This window comes from Botryllus schlosseri, chromosome 6, assembly GCF_051294905.1.
Source record: "Botryllus schlosseri isolate E-star chromosome 6, Bs_hap1, whole genome shotgun sequence".
NCBI classification, from domain to species: domain Eukaryota; kingdom Metazoa; phylum Chordata; class Ascidiacea; order Stolidobranchia; family Styelidae; genus Botryllus; species Botryllus schlosseri.
Window position 1 is genome coordinate 19,188,848 of NC_137241.1, and position 16,825 is coordinate 19,205,672.

Here is a 16,825-nt window from a genome sequence, read left to right on the forward strand (position 1 = left end):
AGGATCTCAATTCAATTTATTATATAAACAATTTCATCATTTCAATGCACCACAAGACTGCGAAACAATGAAAAGTAAGGAAAGTGTCGAAACGACTTATAGTATATCTATTCTTGCAAATCAGACACCCACCTGGCCTATGTGATGTGAAAAGGGGTCATGTGAACACTGAATGGAAAGTAACCGATGATAATATAATAGGACAGGCGGCCAAAAAGAGGTGGCATGTGTCGGAAGCGAGATCGAAATGTCAGGTCATGGTCCGGTAAATTTGGATGACTGGTATTGAATTCCACTATAGAGGATGTAGGATCCTCTATAGTTCCACTACTCTTATCTAGCATGAGAAGATCAGTGAAGTACAGACGATACCACCTCGGATAACTGGACTGAGGAAAAGTTTCCTATTTGACATTTATTTGATGACAAATTCCATAGATTAAACATAGCCACGTAAGCATGGAGTTGCCCCATTCACCCCAACTTTGACGTAGTATTTTGACCTACTTGGTTTTAATTTATATGTAGATATATATAAAATACTGACGAAGCCTCATGAATTCTCCGTTCCGTTGGTGGATTAATAACTAGCTCCTTGCTCAGGCATCGTACACTCGCAGTATTGTAAGTGAAGTCGAGGTATTCGGGCCGCACCTTTGTTCTGTTGTTTGACGTCAGTCTGGCTTGACGAAGGCTCTAACGACTGTGAGTGGGTTAGCCGCTGCGTTTAACCGGGCCATCGTGGGACATGTGGTACAAAACTACAATTTGACGAAGAACAACCCCGTCGCGCCTTCACCTTCCAGGAGCCGGTGAACGAATTGTACAATACACCAACACAAAAAATGGGCTGTTTCGTTCAAGCCCGTTATATGGGTCGTTGTATGAAGCTGATAAGCGGGATACCTCTTCCGCGGTATTCGTTCTTATAACGTTCTAATGGACCGCCTCCTACAGATCGACCAATTATGTATAGCAGAGACGTGAACGGGTGGAGGCAAACAGCCGAACACAATAATGGTACCTACAGCTAAAGGTACCATACTGTATGAACCCCGGACTAATGTTAAACAATATAACTGGCTTGCGACTTGATTTAGGCGCATTGATATATGCCAAGATAGCTTAAATAACATTACGCAACCATCACTCACTACGACTGGTACGTTCATGCTTCGCTTGCCTCGTCTTCGCACCGCAGATCATGTGTGTAAATATGAGAATGTATTGTAGGCACCATTGCTATTATACTCAGTGCAGAGGTCGCGTCCGTCGGGGATAGTTATCGTATAGGCCGCTGGATATAGCAGAGCGTGTGTACTGCGTATGTTGATTGTCGAATAACTGAATACAGAACAGATGTTGTTAAAATGCGCAATATTTCTTCATAATGGGCATGATTGTTACAAATAGTCTGTTCAGCTATTACGTATTGTTCAGCAAACTAAAGTGTGTTTAGATTTGAGCAGGGAGCGGATGAGGAAGTAATTTAAAGCCAGAACTCTTTGAGTATGGTGATTTGTAATAGACGCTTTTTGAAGAGCATGTGACGTTCAATAGACCGACTTGCTCCTGCTTTCTGTTTGAGTTTTTACATTCACAGGTTCATGACTTGCCTCTACGGAGCATGCGAGCAGTCCAGTTCAAGACTGTAGCAAGCTATCTTATTATAATAAATGTATTCTTAATCACCATTGGAAAATTCATCGACCGAAGCACTGTAAAGATTGTTGGCGGCGGTCGCAGCACATCAAACGCAACGGTTCCCTTTGATCTCAGTAAAAGCGAAAGTAGTAACTCATCTTCACGGGAGGAAAGTTCATCTACAAGTAAACCCAGCTTACCGCAGTCATTCAATCGGACCAAATGGAGCGATATATTTACTTATCCCGCATTGACTGAATTGGATATTCCAACTAATGTAAGGGGAAAAGACTTTGTATTAGGAATACCAACGATAGCCAGAGGAAGCGTTAGCTATCTGCATGAAACACTTTATTCATTGATTACGAACTTGGGTAATTATTCGAGTGTTGTCATCCTTGTCTATATTGGCGAAGAGGATGATGATAAAAGGCAAATAATCGAGTCTGGAATCAAGAAAAGTTATCCGAAGGAGATAAGCTCTGGACTAATACACGTAAGTAAAATCGCGTATTTACGATGTGCTAACAAACGGTTGCTACATGTAGCATTTTCGAAGATTCTTTCGGCTTACAAGTTACATATGTGCTGCCGCGGAACCCGCTTTTCTCCTCGGCAAAGTGTACGGTGTATCAGATCTTGGCCATTAGTCAATATTGACGTACTTGCTTGTAGTCCATATCGTCATAAACGTTGGCTCACCAGGTTCGCCAATGGTCCCCAAACTTTTTCGGCTTCTGGCACGCTCGAAAACTTCTAAAATGCTCGCGGCACACCTACCTATTCAAGAAAGTTGCTACAGAAACAGTTTTAACGTGTTTATGATACAATGGCTATGCTGCATACGACTAAAACGACTTTGCATTGCCGACAAACATACTCATATTTCGTCGTCAATTCCAAGTCGTCTCTCTCGTTTATAGCTTTTAATTTTAGTCAAATCAGAAATGCTATGTTCGCATAGACATGAAGGTGCAAATGAAAATAAAAGTTTCGTTGCTTTCGCACCAATCATGGAATAGGATTTGGAAGGATACAACCCAAACCCATCCTTTGTGGAGACAGCGTAGAAATTGGGCGTTTCGTCGATCAATGAAGTGTTCATCTTCTGCAAAAGCAGGGTTATATGATAGTTACGTAGGCTGTATTTATGTGCAAAAGATATTGCTTGATTCATTGCTTCCTAATGGATTTACTGCCCATCGAGAGTTGTTAACAACAAACCCTGGGAAGTAATATTGCAGTTCAGACAACATGCTCATGATTTGCGGGACGATTTCTTGTTTATGACTTGAGCGCGAAACGAATCAAAGACTTTATTCGAGACATAGCAGCCCAATGATAACTTTTCAATTACCCCACTCATTGGCAATATGTCATCATTGGTTTCGTGGTCATGGTCATGGTCATGGTCAAATGTACGCATTTATTAGCTAGTAAAGCTGTTGGAGAGCTTTTAAGTAGCATGTGTTTGTCTGCGTGTCTCATTTAAAATGTTTTTACAGTTCTCCAAAAATTTTTAAGATTCGCGGCACACCTGAGAATCGGCCCGCTACCGTGCCGCGGCACACAGTTTATGGATCACTGATGGTACCGCATTGTATGAAAGGGTTCAATTATATTACGTGTCTGATAATTCTATGATAGGCGTTGTTACGATATAGCGAGTGTTTACCATGGCCGCGCTGATGATTTGATACCGATTGAAACTAAATTCTGTATCACAGTGATAAGACGATCGAGGCATCGGCATATATACTTGGAATTTTCATGAAATTTTGGAAATTTTCGCTGCCAAACTAATATGCCTGTGACCGATATGGCGCGTTGCACGACCATCAGGAATAGCACTATTACTAGGCTATCACTATGGCTGCGTCATATCGCACATGATTACTAAACAAAAAAGGATAAACACTTCTACTTACCCACCTGCTGACTATGTAGAATAGTTCGAGTCGGGGAAAGAAGTGGCATTGTCTCGCGTATATCAGGACGTATGGTAACTATTACAAGTTTGGCTGTTATGAGCAAACGGGGCAGTGGGCAACATTCTGCTAGTTAAAATACCACTTTGTATGTTGGCTTCTCCTCGCCATCTGATTGGCGTTAGCTGTGTCTTAAAAAGCCAAGAAGTGGGCCGTGCTTCAAGTCGGGAAATACGGAATCACATTAAAAGAATATCGCCCCGGTGTAAATGGTCATTGTTGTTGAAAAACACAGTGAATACGACTAAAACAAACAAAATAACATCCATTTCGAGTCCTGTATGAAGCCATGCGCCGACAATAACACCCTACACTCCCTACAGTAACAGATTGCATGTAAACAGATATATTTTATCGAGATTGGATTGCTCTCATTAAACTTGTTTTGTCGATACCGGAAAGAATTCTGGGTCGTGAGAACCGTGGAAAGTAATTATATACCCACATTGTAGTACACACGCCTATATTTTGGTACTGGATTGGAGCCAATTGTTAGAACGTGAAGTTTCGTCACCGGTAAACGAATTGCAAGTTGGGTCTGTTGGGCTCAGCTTTCGCGAGGAATGCGATCCTTTTACCTAATAAGCTCTTTCTTTTGGATTGCTATGGAGCTGTCTGCCAATAATACTTCGTGGTTGCTTAGGAGACTATGATCCTTCATTAATTGATGCTTGCGACCAAAAACTATTAGGTATTTTCGTTGATATACCATCGACATTATCGAACCAGGGATATCTTGGCGAGACTATAGGCTAGTCGCGTTAACACCCGTGAAATTGTATGGCTACGAACAACCGTTGTCCTCGTCCCGGGGCTTGTTAGCTATCCTATTATACTCATTGTGTCAATGATGCAGTCTCGTATACATCGTATACCTTGCAGTTAGGCGGTAGGGTATACTTGTAATTTGAGTATTTTGATATTATTTTTTTTATTTCGTCAGGTTATATATCCCCCGAAGGATTATTTTCCGGACTGGCAAGCGCAGCTCCGCCCAAGTTTCAATGACGAATTTTCGAGAGTGAAATGGCGATCGAAGCAGAATTTAGACCAAATTTATCTTATGATGTATTCTTATTCCCTGCAACCAAAGTACTATCTTATGTTAGAAGATGATATTGTCGCGACCAAGGATTATCTCTCTGTCATATACTTGGTAAGTTTTTATTCTTTTTCATACAGATTCTTATGACTTTGACACTCGATCCTGTGCTTGCTCTTATCGTGCGAATTAATGATTTTTGATGTAGTGTGCATTCTTGGCGACCATTCTTGATTTAGGCGTAAATCTTGGGGAACGCAATGTCGACATTTCATTGTGATATTTAGTGAAACAGATCGATTCCCGTAAATCAGAATGGTTTTAAAATGCAACTCCGATTTGGAATCACTACAGCTGAAACTCTAGTGAAAATTCAAAATTGTGAGAAATTTCTTTTTCGCGTCCAAGTCCCAATGACCATATCCTGGTTGGTTGAAGTATCGCGTCGCGACTAAAGCCTCGCTGCCGCAAATGTGAAAGTCCGAAATAATTAAACCGACATAATTCCCTGTCCCAATGGTCAATGCCTATTGGAGACTCAAATGACGATTTTCTACTAGGAAGCAAAGTTTATACGACACTTCTAAAGACCAGTTCAAGATTCTATAGGTTTTTGTGGTTCATTGTTAGGACATTGTGTGATAAAGGTTCGGTGTGCGACAGGCGTAACGATACATGTCCCTTGCCGCGATGCTTTCATCCTATGTTGCCGTACATTGACCACGTTTTCTGCGCGAAATCTATATGGCGGGGAAGCAGTTCTTTGCTTTTAATAGCATCCAAAAACCTTTGTAGCGGTGATTTTCTGACGAACGAAACGTGGTAGGCAGGGCTTCATTGGATTTGCTATTGAGCCCGCAATACTTACGCTAGTGTGGCTTAATCTTAAAGGCAAGGATATCAGCATGGGAATCAGTCTGAATCCTCGGATCGTGTTTTTGTCAAGCAAGAGTGGCCTTTAACGCGCCTTGGGACTCATTGAAGAAAATATATGTTGTCCCAATTAAGTCTTCAACAACGCTTCTGCGTTGAATATCAACTATATTCTAATCCGTTTCCAGCAAGAAATCTATTTGTAAAAGTACTTGTTCAGTAATAAGCGATTGAAGAACTACAGTCTACACACTATACTTGATTCTGCGAGCAGCACCGGTAGAAAAAATAAGGTTACGATAGTTAAAACTAATGTCCGATCTGTATAACTGTATAGTGTTCTCGGGTCGCGAAATACCGAAACGCACGCAGACCGCGGGTCAGGGTTCAGGCTAACCTGGCCTAATCCAGGCTTATTTGCTCATCCCTGCTATTATGGGCGATGCTGCTTCTACGCAGGCGTTTTGATACAAACCACGAGAGTCATTTTATGTTATCCTTTATTTCTATTCATCCGGTGAGCATGCATCCTCTTTACATCGCCAAGGTCCAGTTGGGTTACTGATTTCAAAGACTACTCCAAGTTGTTTCTTTTGGTTGTATCGCAATCGTGTGGTGTATTGATCTGATGAAATTGTTTATTGACTAGCACTAGACTCTACTGATACAGATAGTAATTTGAATCATGTCATTTAGGTACAGACTATACAGAGTTCCAAAAGCCCTTTGGTACAAACCAGGATATGTGTATAGAATGTAAATCCATGTTTTCTTTTTCCATCTCGTTTCGTTGTGCCTATGCAGGAAGTACGGCCGACGTTACGCTTTAATGATAGCATTGTGAGTTGTTTAAAAATAGTCACTTGACGTCTGATTCCACACACACAATTCGTCATGCTTAGCTCAAATAGTCTTCTTCATAAAGGCAAACTATTCATTTGCTCCTATAACAGTACTACTGGGCCGCGTTGAAATCAAAGCCAGTAACATTTCTGATGCCACATAACGATTTATGAATCTGCAGGACGCGCAGTCCAAAGAAGACCGCAATTTCGTGCTCATATCGTATTGTCAGCTCGGCGCGATCGGCAAACTGATGCGGCGCGATATCTTGCCCTCCATCATCAAGTATATCCAGCTGTTTTGGTCCGACAAGCCTCTAGACTGGTTGATGTACGACTATATGCGCGGACGGGTTTGCGACATCGGCAAGAGCCAGAAGGAATGCTCCGCCGCTGTCGCCGAAGTCGAGGTCGTCTACAAGCCAAGCCTCTTTCAGCATATCGGAACGTAAGTTTATGTTCTTACTTCGTCTCTGCAATGCGAGTGTCGATAATGTCAGTCATAATATTTCGTAAATACTTGATATGTTAACGGAATTTGGGAACACATATTGTCATAAATCCCCAACAGCAACAACAGTTAAACCGAGGGTAATTCCGTTACATTCTCATGCCGCAAAACGCACAGCGATGCGTTGGTAATTACCGGAAAGCGTGGTATTTAATACGCGCTTTTTGCTTAGCTGTTGGGAAATGATGCGTTGCCTGTACGTGCGGCATGCGAACCATTCGGTTTTGTGCGGAAATCACATTTCAAGGATTTTCTTCTTTTAACACTCTATCGATGCACTGTTGTGCCCCGGAATCTGTAGCAATGTATTAGATGTGTATTGTGGTATATTTTCGTTTTTATGACTCTGCGGGTTACTAAAGCTTAAGAGCCACGAGAATTACAGTTTCGATGTTGTCCTGCGACGCGGAAGTCCCGAAACCTCAATTGATCGTGTCAACGGGTCTAAAACATGTAGTATTAAGCTACGCTAGTTAGCGGAAATGACATTTTTGTGAAACCGTGATCAACCCACAGCATTGTCACAAAGTCCTATGGAGCATGCTTCATCGAAAAAAAGCCCAAATTACCTTTATGCGGTGTATAGCCGACATCAATTTCTTTGTGGGCGCATATAAGCTACATTTGAAGAGGTCTTGGAGGTACAGAATTTTAATATACAATTCAATATTATATTCATATTGAATTATATACTCGAATATTTTCGGCCGGAATGGCTGAATTCATGGCCATTGGCAAACATTTGACGGATGATTCTGTCTGTGCGAAATGTTATCGAGACGACAGGTTTCGCGTCGCCGGGAGAGGCCGTTCACGCCTTCATTTACGTGCCTTGGAGTCGACTTTTATCAAAATACGCCAACCTAGTCTTTGCTAACAGTTCGTGTATCATTTAAGGTGAGCGATCTCATCGCCTCGATTATTCCGTAGTTCATGTCGATGACTTCATATTAGGTGAAACGTTAGTTGATATTCAATACAATTTTCTTTCCAATTCTCTCTCTACTAGTTCTAGGGATGGTGTGAACGCGAGGTTCACGTTCGCGTTCTGTGTGTGAACCTCGGAAAGTTAGAGGTTCACGTTCACAAACGAACCTTGGTAGGTTCTGCACTGTGAACCTTTTCCATGTATTACAATTTTCACATCATTATAACATCTTTGGTTGAAATTTATTGCATTTCAACTGCGGACCACTCTATGCGTGGCGCCGGCAGCATAACAAAAAATGAACACTAAACGAGCATACCTCTTGATAATCACAAAAATTTTACGTGCTTTGTTACAAAAGTTTGCTCGAAATATCCAGCTTTCCATTTGTGAATATTTAGTGGCTCTCTGCTGTGAGCTTGACCCGCAATGACACAACATCAAGGGCGAAATACACTACATGTAGTCAGCGAATGATGCTTAATAAACCAATCAATGGAATTGATATCGTTGTCTGATGGAAAATATCTTGCAGGTGTACGGTGTCAATCTTGACTTCATATGTTTATTGTATCATAACAACAGAATCCACGCTATCGGGATGTTGGTATGCTACAGCTGTATAACTTGTTAATGGGGTAATATCGGTAGTAAGTATAGAAACTCGTTTTACACTCTGCTCAATATCAACGTCGCAATACTCAGACGCCGAATGCATTGTCCGGTCTGGCCTAGACCGTTAAGCTTATATTCCCTTGCAACTACTCGTCGAAATTGTTGGCAAAGCGACGAAAGAGATTGATTTTATGGGATTATTATATCATTTGATTGCCCCAGTCGATATATTTGGCGACGTTTAAAACGGTAATAGGTACTTCAGCATTGTGGCATTATGTGGCCCGAGTTATCGCTAGGTATCGTGTAGAATGATATAGACTATCACTTCGCTGAAATGTTGGGTTGTAATTAGCAATATGACGTCACGTGACGTCATTAGGTTCACGTTCGCGTTCACACAGAACCTTTCAAAAAGGTTCGCGTTCACACGAACCTGAACCTTTCAGAGGTTCACACCATCCCTAAGTTACTGACGATTACCCCTAACGAGGGTTAGCCCGAAAATATTCTGGTTTATTTCAATAAGAATATACTGTTGAACTCTACATATTCGAACTTTCCGTGTCATCCATACTCGTATGACGTCATAGGAAGTGATAGTCGATTCGAATCGCTCAGGCATTCGAATTTGCCTATCCCTGATCGCTGTCCGTTTATGGCGATGTATTAAACGCGCGAATTGATCTGTGTAGCTTTACGTTTAAGGGGTTGGAACTATTAACATGGTTCCTCTGTTCTTACGTCACCGCCTTATCTTAACAAAAATAGGTAAAAATGCAAAATTTCAATTTTACTGAGCATACCGTTGGTATTTACTTTACTGCGAAAATGTTCAATAGTGTTTTTCTCCATTGTAAAATTCCGTTATATCGCTTCATCATAAACAGAAAATTTGTACGAAATTTTTGTCGTAAATGACTCGCTCGTGATTGTTTGAAAAGCCAACATCCAGATCTATTATTTTCCTAATTTCCGTTTGGCTTAGGTATATCGTGGTTCGCGTTACAGAACTTCGCTGCAAACTTGTTAAAACACATTGAATAACGCGAAACAATGACTTCATATTGTTAATTTATTCGCGTTATTCTGAAGGTCTGTATCCCAAATGACTTTTTTAAAACACATTGAATTCTGAAATTTCCGAACGAAATTTCTCCAAGATGAGTTGCACATAATTCTCCAAATTTTAGCAACATATAGGAAAGTCATATTACTTTCTAAAACAGGTGCTTGATCGGAAAGGGGGCACCACAATTTTGAGGTGCGGTGTTTGGTGTGTCAGAACACTATTTCTCTTGTCAAATCCGAATTCTGTGGGCTAGAGCTACAATTTTTGATATTTTGTTTAGGGTTAGGGTTATATTCGAGTATATTTCAATGTGGGTATATATTTTGTTTATAGCATAGCGACGCGTATACCAGCTGTGAAAATTTCATGGTGATGGGGTAGCCCGTCGCGAGATAACCCTGTTGAGGTGCTAGCCCTCTTAACACTGCGAATTTGTTTCAGGTCGTCATCGTTTCCTGGAAAAATCCAGAAATTGAAAGATAAGAATTTCAAAAAGACATGACGAATCCAGTTTGGACCGCGTATAAGACATCAACGTGAACTCACGCATTCGGCTCAGATATTCTGCTGACTACTCAGAGCTCGGTACACGCTGCTTTGAATTGTTGACCGACAAGCATCCGCAATAACGATGCAATCGACCGCTGACTTCCTGATTCAGCGCGGTCGGCACTCTATCAATAGACTCTGTTGCAATATAGTTATATTTATGATTGCGATGTTGTGATAAATCTTATAGTTGCTTCGGTTTTGTATTTTGCTGCACGTTTCACTCGGAATTTACAATTTCTATCAGCCTAGCGCAGGGATGGCGGACATTCTATGGCTCAATCATGGAATTCGGATAAAAGTCGGTCACCGAGCCTGTGTGACATGTCAACATCAATGACAACTTGCGACTACAGCTTCTCAGCAAGTCTTATATTACTAGGCTGATTAGGTGTAGTTTCCAGCTGTCATATAGCTGAACTGCTGGCTTCGATGTTTTGTAGATGTTTATTCAAATTCAAATTGGTGATTCGCCGTCCCTGGCCTAGTGCATATTTATTTTTATTCACTTTCCTACAGATAATTAATGGTAGTGCTGCTATTCAATGGAGCTTCTCGTTCAATACACGTTTAAGGTTATTTGCTTTCGTCGTTTACCAACGCATTTGAAGCATCGCTGGCGCGATCCCGTTTAAGATTCAGTAAGGTGTACTGCAATTATATATGTTGTTGCAAGGTAATGATATAATGCTAAACTCTAATTTACCATAGTATCAAACTCACCCACGCAAGATATTGCGACGCTGTGACAGACAGAAAACATAACATCAATCTCAGAGCCACTACGTAGAGGCGGCCTTCCTGAACTAGAATATTGGGTTTTGGGAATTGCGACATCGCGTACTTGCTTACCTCCATATGCATCTGTGACCGGACTTGATTGCTGAATTTTGTTTCCCTCTCAATATTCATTCAGGATACGGATTACTATCATCTAACGCAGGGGTCGCCAACTCAAAACGGGTCGCGGGCCACTTTTCAAATTTCGTAGAGGCCGCATGAATTCAATATCGAGATAAAATAGTCCACGCCTTTTAACAACCACCGTTCTAAAACTTTACGTCTGTACATTGCACAACTCTGAGCTCTCTAACATGGGCGACGGGCTTGTATAGCGCAAAAGAAATAATATTTTAATAAAAATGCTATGCCTGGCAATGCATTTCAGCGAGTAAAGAATTGGGATTGCCCAAACACGAAATTTGCTGGAAAATTATCGCTCCTTGTAAAGTTTGATCTTCTGAAGAAGCCTGAAGTCGTTTTCTAAGCGTCTTATTGCTCTTGGCAGAAATAGTGACGTTAGGCAGAGGAGAATAGCGTATTTTAAACAACAACAGCAATATTTTTAACTGAAATCAGTTTCAATATTTTAAAATGCTTTACCAGGCGTACTTCCGAAATCTGAATTCGGGTCGCGGGCCGCAAAATACCGTATGACCTCACGGGCCGCTTGTTGGTGACCCCTGATCTATCGACAAATATTTGATCAATCATTTGCATTCCGGGTTGATTTCAAGGATTGGCTAGAGTTAATGGCAGGGACGAGCAAACACATTCTGTATAGGTGCCTCATTATGAAATCTCACTGGAGTGTTCACTGTTCGCGCATTACTTGCGTGATCAAGAACCACAGTTTGGTACGGTAATCGATTTTGACTTCAGATCTGATTTCGTTGATGGCAGGCGAATTATAAACCTGAGAACATGCCCTGTTCAGTGAAAGAAATCCATCCCGTGATAAACGCAGTTGAAAGGTATTACTTGGGAAAACATCTTCGTCATATATTAGACGTAATTGGCATACGTCAACGACACTTCCGATTTTATTGTGCCACACGCTCTTATATCAGGCAACTTTTTGGACAACTATAACTATTCTACCGTGAAAGAATCCTCGCGGTTGCAAGGGCCAATTATTATCAAGACATATTCCGATCTATCGTTGTCACGAGTTTAATTTCTCTACTGCCTCGATCCGTTACCAGCAGTGACGATGTAGGATCTTTTACTAATTTGTTCGTTGTTGCTACATTCCTCGTGTCGTCAGTCCCGTGACGTGCGGTCAGGGGAGGCAACTGTGGCAGTGCCTCACTTGTCAAGATCAGTAAAATGAATTGTGAAAAACTTCAATGATTATTGGTATTTACTATGGATGGTCATGAATGACTAATTTTGAACATTTTTATAACAACATTACGCAATTTGCATATTTATTGTTCAAAAATATAGCGCGAAAGGGTAAGCGGGGCACACACAGGCGATGCACAGACAAAGCCAATCCTCCGTTGTCAGAGCGCAATTCATCTTGACTTTTGAGCATCTCAGAATTTATAATTACCGACATTTGTGGAATGGTATTGTTGCAATGATTCCGAAAATCCGAATATTATTATTGTCATATAGCCACAAACTCCCTCAAAAGTACGCACGCATGTACTGTGCAGTGACGGCGCAGAGAAACAACAAAATATGAATTCTCCCCAGTGATGGTTCCTCTTTTTTGGAGGTAACCCTAATGGAGGTAACCCTAATGATGGTAACCCTAATATAGAACATCTTAGGAAAATCAATTCCTTTCTCACAATATTTCATCTTCATCTTGGTCATGCTTATGTTTGATGCAATATGTGACAAACATAATAAACTGAAAATCGTACTAAAACTTGATTTTCCAAAGATGCTGGATGCCACTATAGCCGCTACAATATGCTGTTACAGCAGTTTTTCCCAAACTTTTTTGAGCTACGGCCCCCTGGACAATGAATAAAATGCCATTCCCCTCGTCACTGTGTGATTATCTCTTACTACTATCTCTCTCTCTATAATAGTTTCCCTAAACGCATGAGCGATCTCGTCTTCTTGTTGTTGTGCTTGTGCGATGTGCGTGCATTGTATATATTAGCACTAGGGCTGGGCACAATGATTCGAGTACTCGAATCTGAATCGAGTATTAATTTTAATGATTCGAGTCGAGTAGTAAAAGACGATTTTTTCGAGTACTGAAATTATACGCTCCTCGCAACTGAAAGTTAGTTTGCTAACGAGAATTATTGTTTTGATACTATTTTCCACTGTTGAAGCCTTGAAACCTTGATTGGCCGTGTCGCGCAACGTAAGAGACATAGTACAAAGCTACGAACGTTACTGGAAATAACACATTTCCGAAGTCATGATCATCCCACAACATTGTCAAGAAGTGCAATGAAATCGGTATGGACAAAAAATACCGAAGTATCGTTAATGTGACGGATACCAGGCATTATGTTCTTCGTGGTGGCATAAAAGGGACATATTTGAACTTTGACATAGTACATTCTGTTGTGACGTCATAATGGGTGATACTCGAATACTCGACTCGACTCGAAGCATTTTACGTGATTCAGAATCGAATCACTCAGGTACTCGATTTTGCCCAGCCCTAATTAGTACCCACGTCTTGTGAGTTGTTGGAGCGATAGGGATTAGGCTAGTCGATGCAACTGTTCTTTTGTATTTCAGTTTGATCATTTATTACGGTATTTAACCTATGAATAAATGCAAAGTTGCACAGTCACCACGACGAAAAAATAGAACTAGAATAAATTGTTCTGCATTTAGTACACATAATAGTGAGACCAATGAAAATGGCGCATTGTCATTATCCTCAATAAATTGGATTTGAGTTTTGATAAGAATAATCTCATTCTAAAATCTCCACGTCCCGTAGCACACAGTTGGTTTTTGCTGTGATTCAGAAACCTTGTCATGCCACGAAAGCACGTTCTATCATGAGCGGCGACGGCAACGATGAAAAATTCAACCCCACTCCACTGATAGTATTTCTATATGATTTAATTGCGTATCTAAAACGATTGATATGAGATATTGAACTCTGGTTTGAACTAAAAATTGTCCCTCAATCATTTCATGCTCGGAAACTATACAGAATCGATTGATTATCCGGTAAGGAATTTCTAATAGGCATATATACAGTTAAATCAAATTCCCATATCCATGTGCAGCTTTTCGAGATGATTGCTGTATGCTTCTACGCAGAACCGTAACTGCCGCACCCCAAACTCCATATTTGGGGGAGGGGGCAAGCTCGAAGGGGGTCCAAAATTATTTCATGAATGAACATAAATTATAGAGTATTTTTTGTTAATTTATTCATTTTTTTTCACGCTGCGTGCAATTTATAAATTTCTAATTATTGGGTACCCTTCCCCATGAAAAAATACGCATATAGTAATGGGCTTTTCGGCCATTGCCGCGCCACGACGCACCGAGACATGATGAAATTTTAGGCCATGTAACATGCCACTCCGAGAGGCGTGCCAGAGCGATCGACAGCGAGAAACCTTGGCCGAAGAGGACTGCCCTTATGCTGACCCAAAACTACGATATATATACATGGGCGCCGTAATGGATGGCCCCGAATGTTCCTGTCCCTGCACTATGAGCCCCACAAGACAAATCTCATCCCGCAGAGAAAAAAATGTTTGCCAGTGAATAAATGCCAATTTGAAATCGCATGCATCTTTTAGTTTAGTACGTTTGGGCGATTTCAATGTCATTTGCCATAGCAGGTCACGAAATAACATCATGTAACGAAGTTATTATACCAGCGGTCTGCCCGAATATATTTGATTATTATTTACGGGCCCTATATTTTCCAAGACAACATTTCACTCAGCTCTACCGGTAAATCTGACTACGTGGACAGAGCAGTGTTGGGATGACTCGAGTCATGAATTGACTCGAGTCTACTGTTTCGTGTGACTTGACTTGACTCGGCGCTTCAGAAATGTGGGTTGACTCGTGACTCGGAGCAAAATTTACGAGTCAATTTCAAGTCATCAATAAGTAAATGGTGTCGACTAACTCAATGTATCATGTGTAATTGTGTGTGTTCGGATAATTCGCGATACGCCAGTGACACTTGTGAGAGCAACCAGTCTGTCATTTCTTTTCCGTTCCACTTCCGCTGGTCCTCCATTGTTATAGCACAAATGAATTGGCCGCAAACGAAATGGTCGCAGCTCAAGTTGTTGTTGTAGTAGTAGTAGTAGTAGTCAGCACCGTAACTGCCGCACCCCAAACCCCCCAATTGGGGGGGGGGCAAAATTATTTCGTGAATTAGCATAAATTATGGAGTATTTTTTGAATATTTACGCAATTTTTTCAAAATTCGAGTTCAAGTAGCTATTTATCTTTATTATTGGGTATTGGGCCATTACCGCGCCACGACCCACCAAGACATACAATCAAGTTTCAGGCCATATAACATGCGACTCCAAGAAGTGTGCCAGAACGATTGGCAGCGAGAAAACTTTGGCCGAAAAGGTCTATGCCCTTATGCTGACCGAAGACTTCGTTATATATACAAAATACATATAGGTTTAATTGTGTCCATAGACGCATAAATGACTGGCGCCGAATGTTCCTGTCTTTGCAATCCAAACCTCACAAGACAAATACCATCCCACCGGGAAAAATTTTATGCCAGTGAAGAAATACCAATTTGAAATCGTATGCGTCTCTTAATTTAGAGGCCTACGTTTGGGCGATTCTACATTTTTTGGTATAGCAGACTGGAAGTCACGAAATAACATCATGTAACGAAGTCATATCAACGGGTCCGCCCGCCCGAAGATGTTTAATTATTATTTACGCGCCCGCCCGTTTTCAAGACACTTCACTCAGCTCTACCGGTAAATTTAATTACGTGAGTAGAGAGTACAATAAATTGATAGCATAATATATATGCAATCGCCAATCTGATTGACCTATTTTACCATAAATTATCGAAAATTTTCGCGCTTGGCGCTGGCTCACAATACAGTACAGATGACTTCATGACAAACGCGAACAACGTGTTGGGGGGTCGTTTTATCACCCTATGGGAGCCCAAGACCCACGTTTTTGGGGGCCTGACGAGGTGCTGTTTCGTTCCTGCCAACGGGTATACGCCCGAAGATGTTTAATTATTATTGAGTGGTCCTACCTTTTCAAACACAGCTCTACCGGCAAATCTGATGACGTGAGCAGAGAGAAGATAAAAATTGATAGCAATATATATGCAATTCCCGATCATACTGACCGATTCAATCATGAATTGTATAAATTGTCCGCTCTTCGCGCGCTTAGGCGACAAAAGCTGGCTCACTAAACAAAATCCCAATGAATATGATAAATAGCGACAAACAGTGCATGGCCGGAGGGGCGTCTGGGGGGCGAAGCCCCCCAGAAGTTCGGTCAATAACCCTATGGGGGGCCCAAGACCAAAGTTTTTTTGGGGGGCTGACGAAGTGCTGTTACGGCCCTGGTAGTAGTAGTAGTAGTAGTAGTAGTAATAATCTAATAACTGTTTCTAAGATGGCGTAGTGCTTACCTTTACCAACCCTCTTGAATGATTTAAATCTAATGAATACAGTGTTTTACGGATGTGTAGATGGGTATTATTGTACCATACCAATTTACCCACCAAAATACTCACGTATTTTATTAGCAGTTCTACGTGTGCGTATGCGACACAACGCCTTTTTGCATGTATATTTAACTTAATATTCGTTATTTGATTCAAGATATAAAGGCTAATTAATCTATATTTCACACAGCTGGCTAAATGTTATGACTTTGAATCATCACTCATACTTCGAAAATTCAATTTGACTTGAATTGTGACTTGACTCGTGACTTGACTTGACTTGACTCGAGTCACCTCCAAAATTCGACTGACTTGACTTGACTCGAGTCACCTTCGAAAATCGATTGACTTG

General features: G+C 41.1%; 1 protein-coding gene across 1 annotated transcript; it reads left to right on the plus strand.

Moving 5' to 3' along the window:
* The first annotated feature begins 1,244 nt into the window (after positions 1-1,244).
* LOC145441390 (alpha-1,3-mannosyl-glycoprotein 4-beta-N-acetylglucosaminyltransferase A-like) lies at positions 1,245-10,643 on the plus strand. Its single transcript, XM_080319240.1, has 4 exons — positions 1,245-2,140; positions 4,576-4,788; positions 6,572-6,837; positions 9,957-10,643. Exons 1-4 carry the CDS (start codon positions 1,628-1,630, stop codon positions 10,015-10,017), a joined length of 1,053 nt encoding a protein of 350 aa, XP_080175366.1. The 5' UTR covers positions 1,245-1,627; the 3' UTR covers positions 10,018-10,643.
* Positions 10,644-16,825: the final 6,182 nt, after the last annotated feature.

Coding starts and splice junctions, on each gene's coding strand:
- LOC145441390 (XM_080319240.1), top strand. CDS start 1,628: ATGCGAGCAGTCCAGTTCAAGACTGTAGCAAGCTATCTTATTATAATA. Junction 4,789..6,571: donor ATCTCTCTGTCATATACTTG/GTAAGTTTTTAT, acceptor ATGAATCTGCAG/GACGCGCAGTCCAAAGAAGA. Junction 6,838..9,956: donor CTCTTTCAGCATATCGGAAC/GTAAGTTTATGT, acceptor AATTTGTTTCAG/GTCGTCATCGTTTCCTGGAA.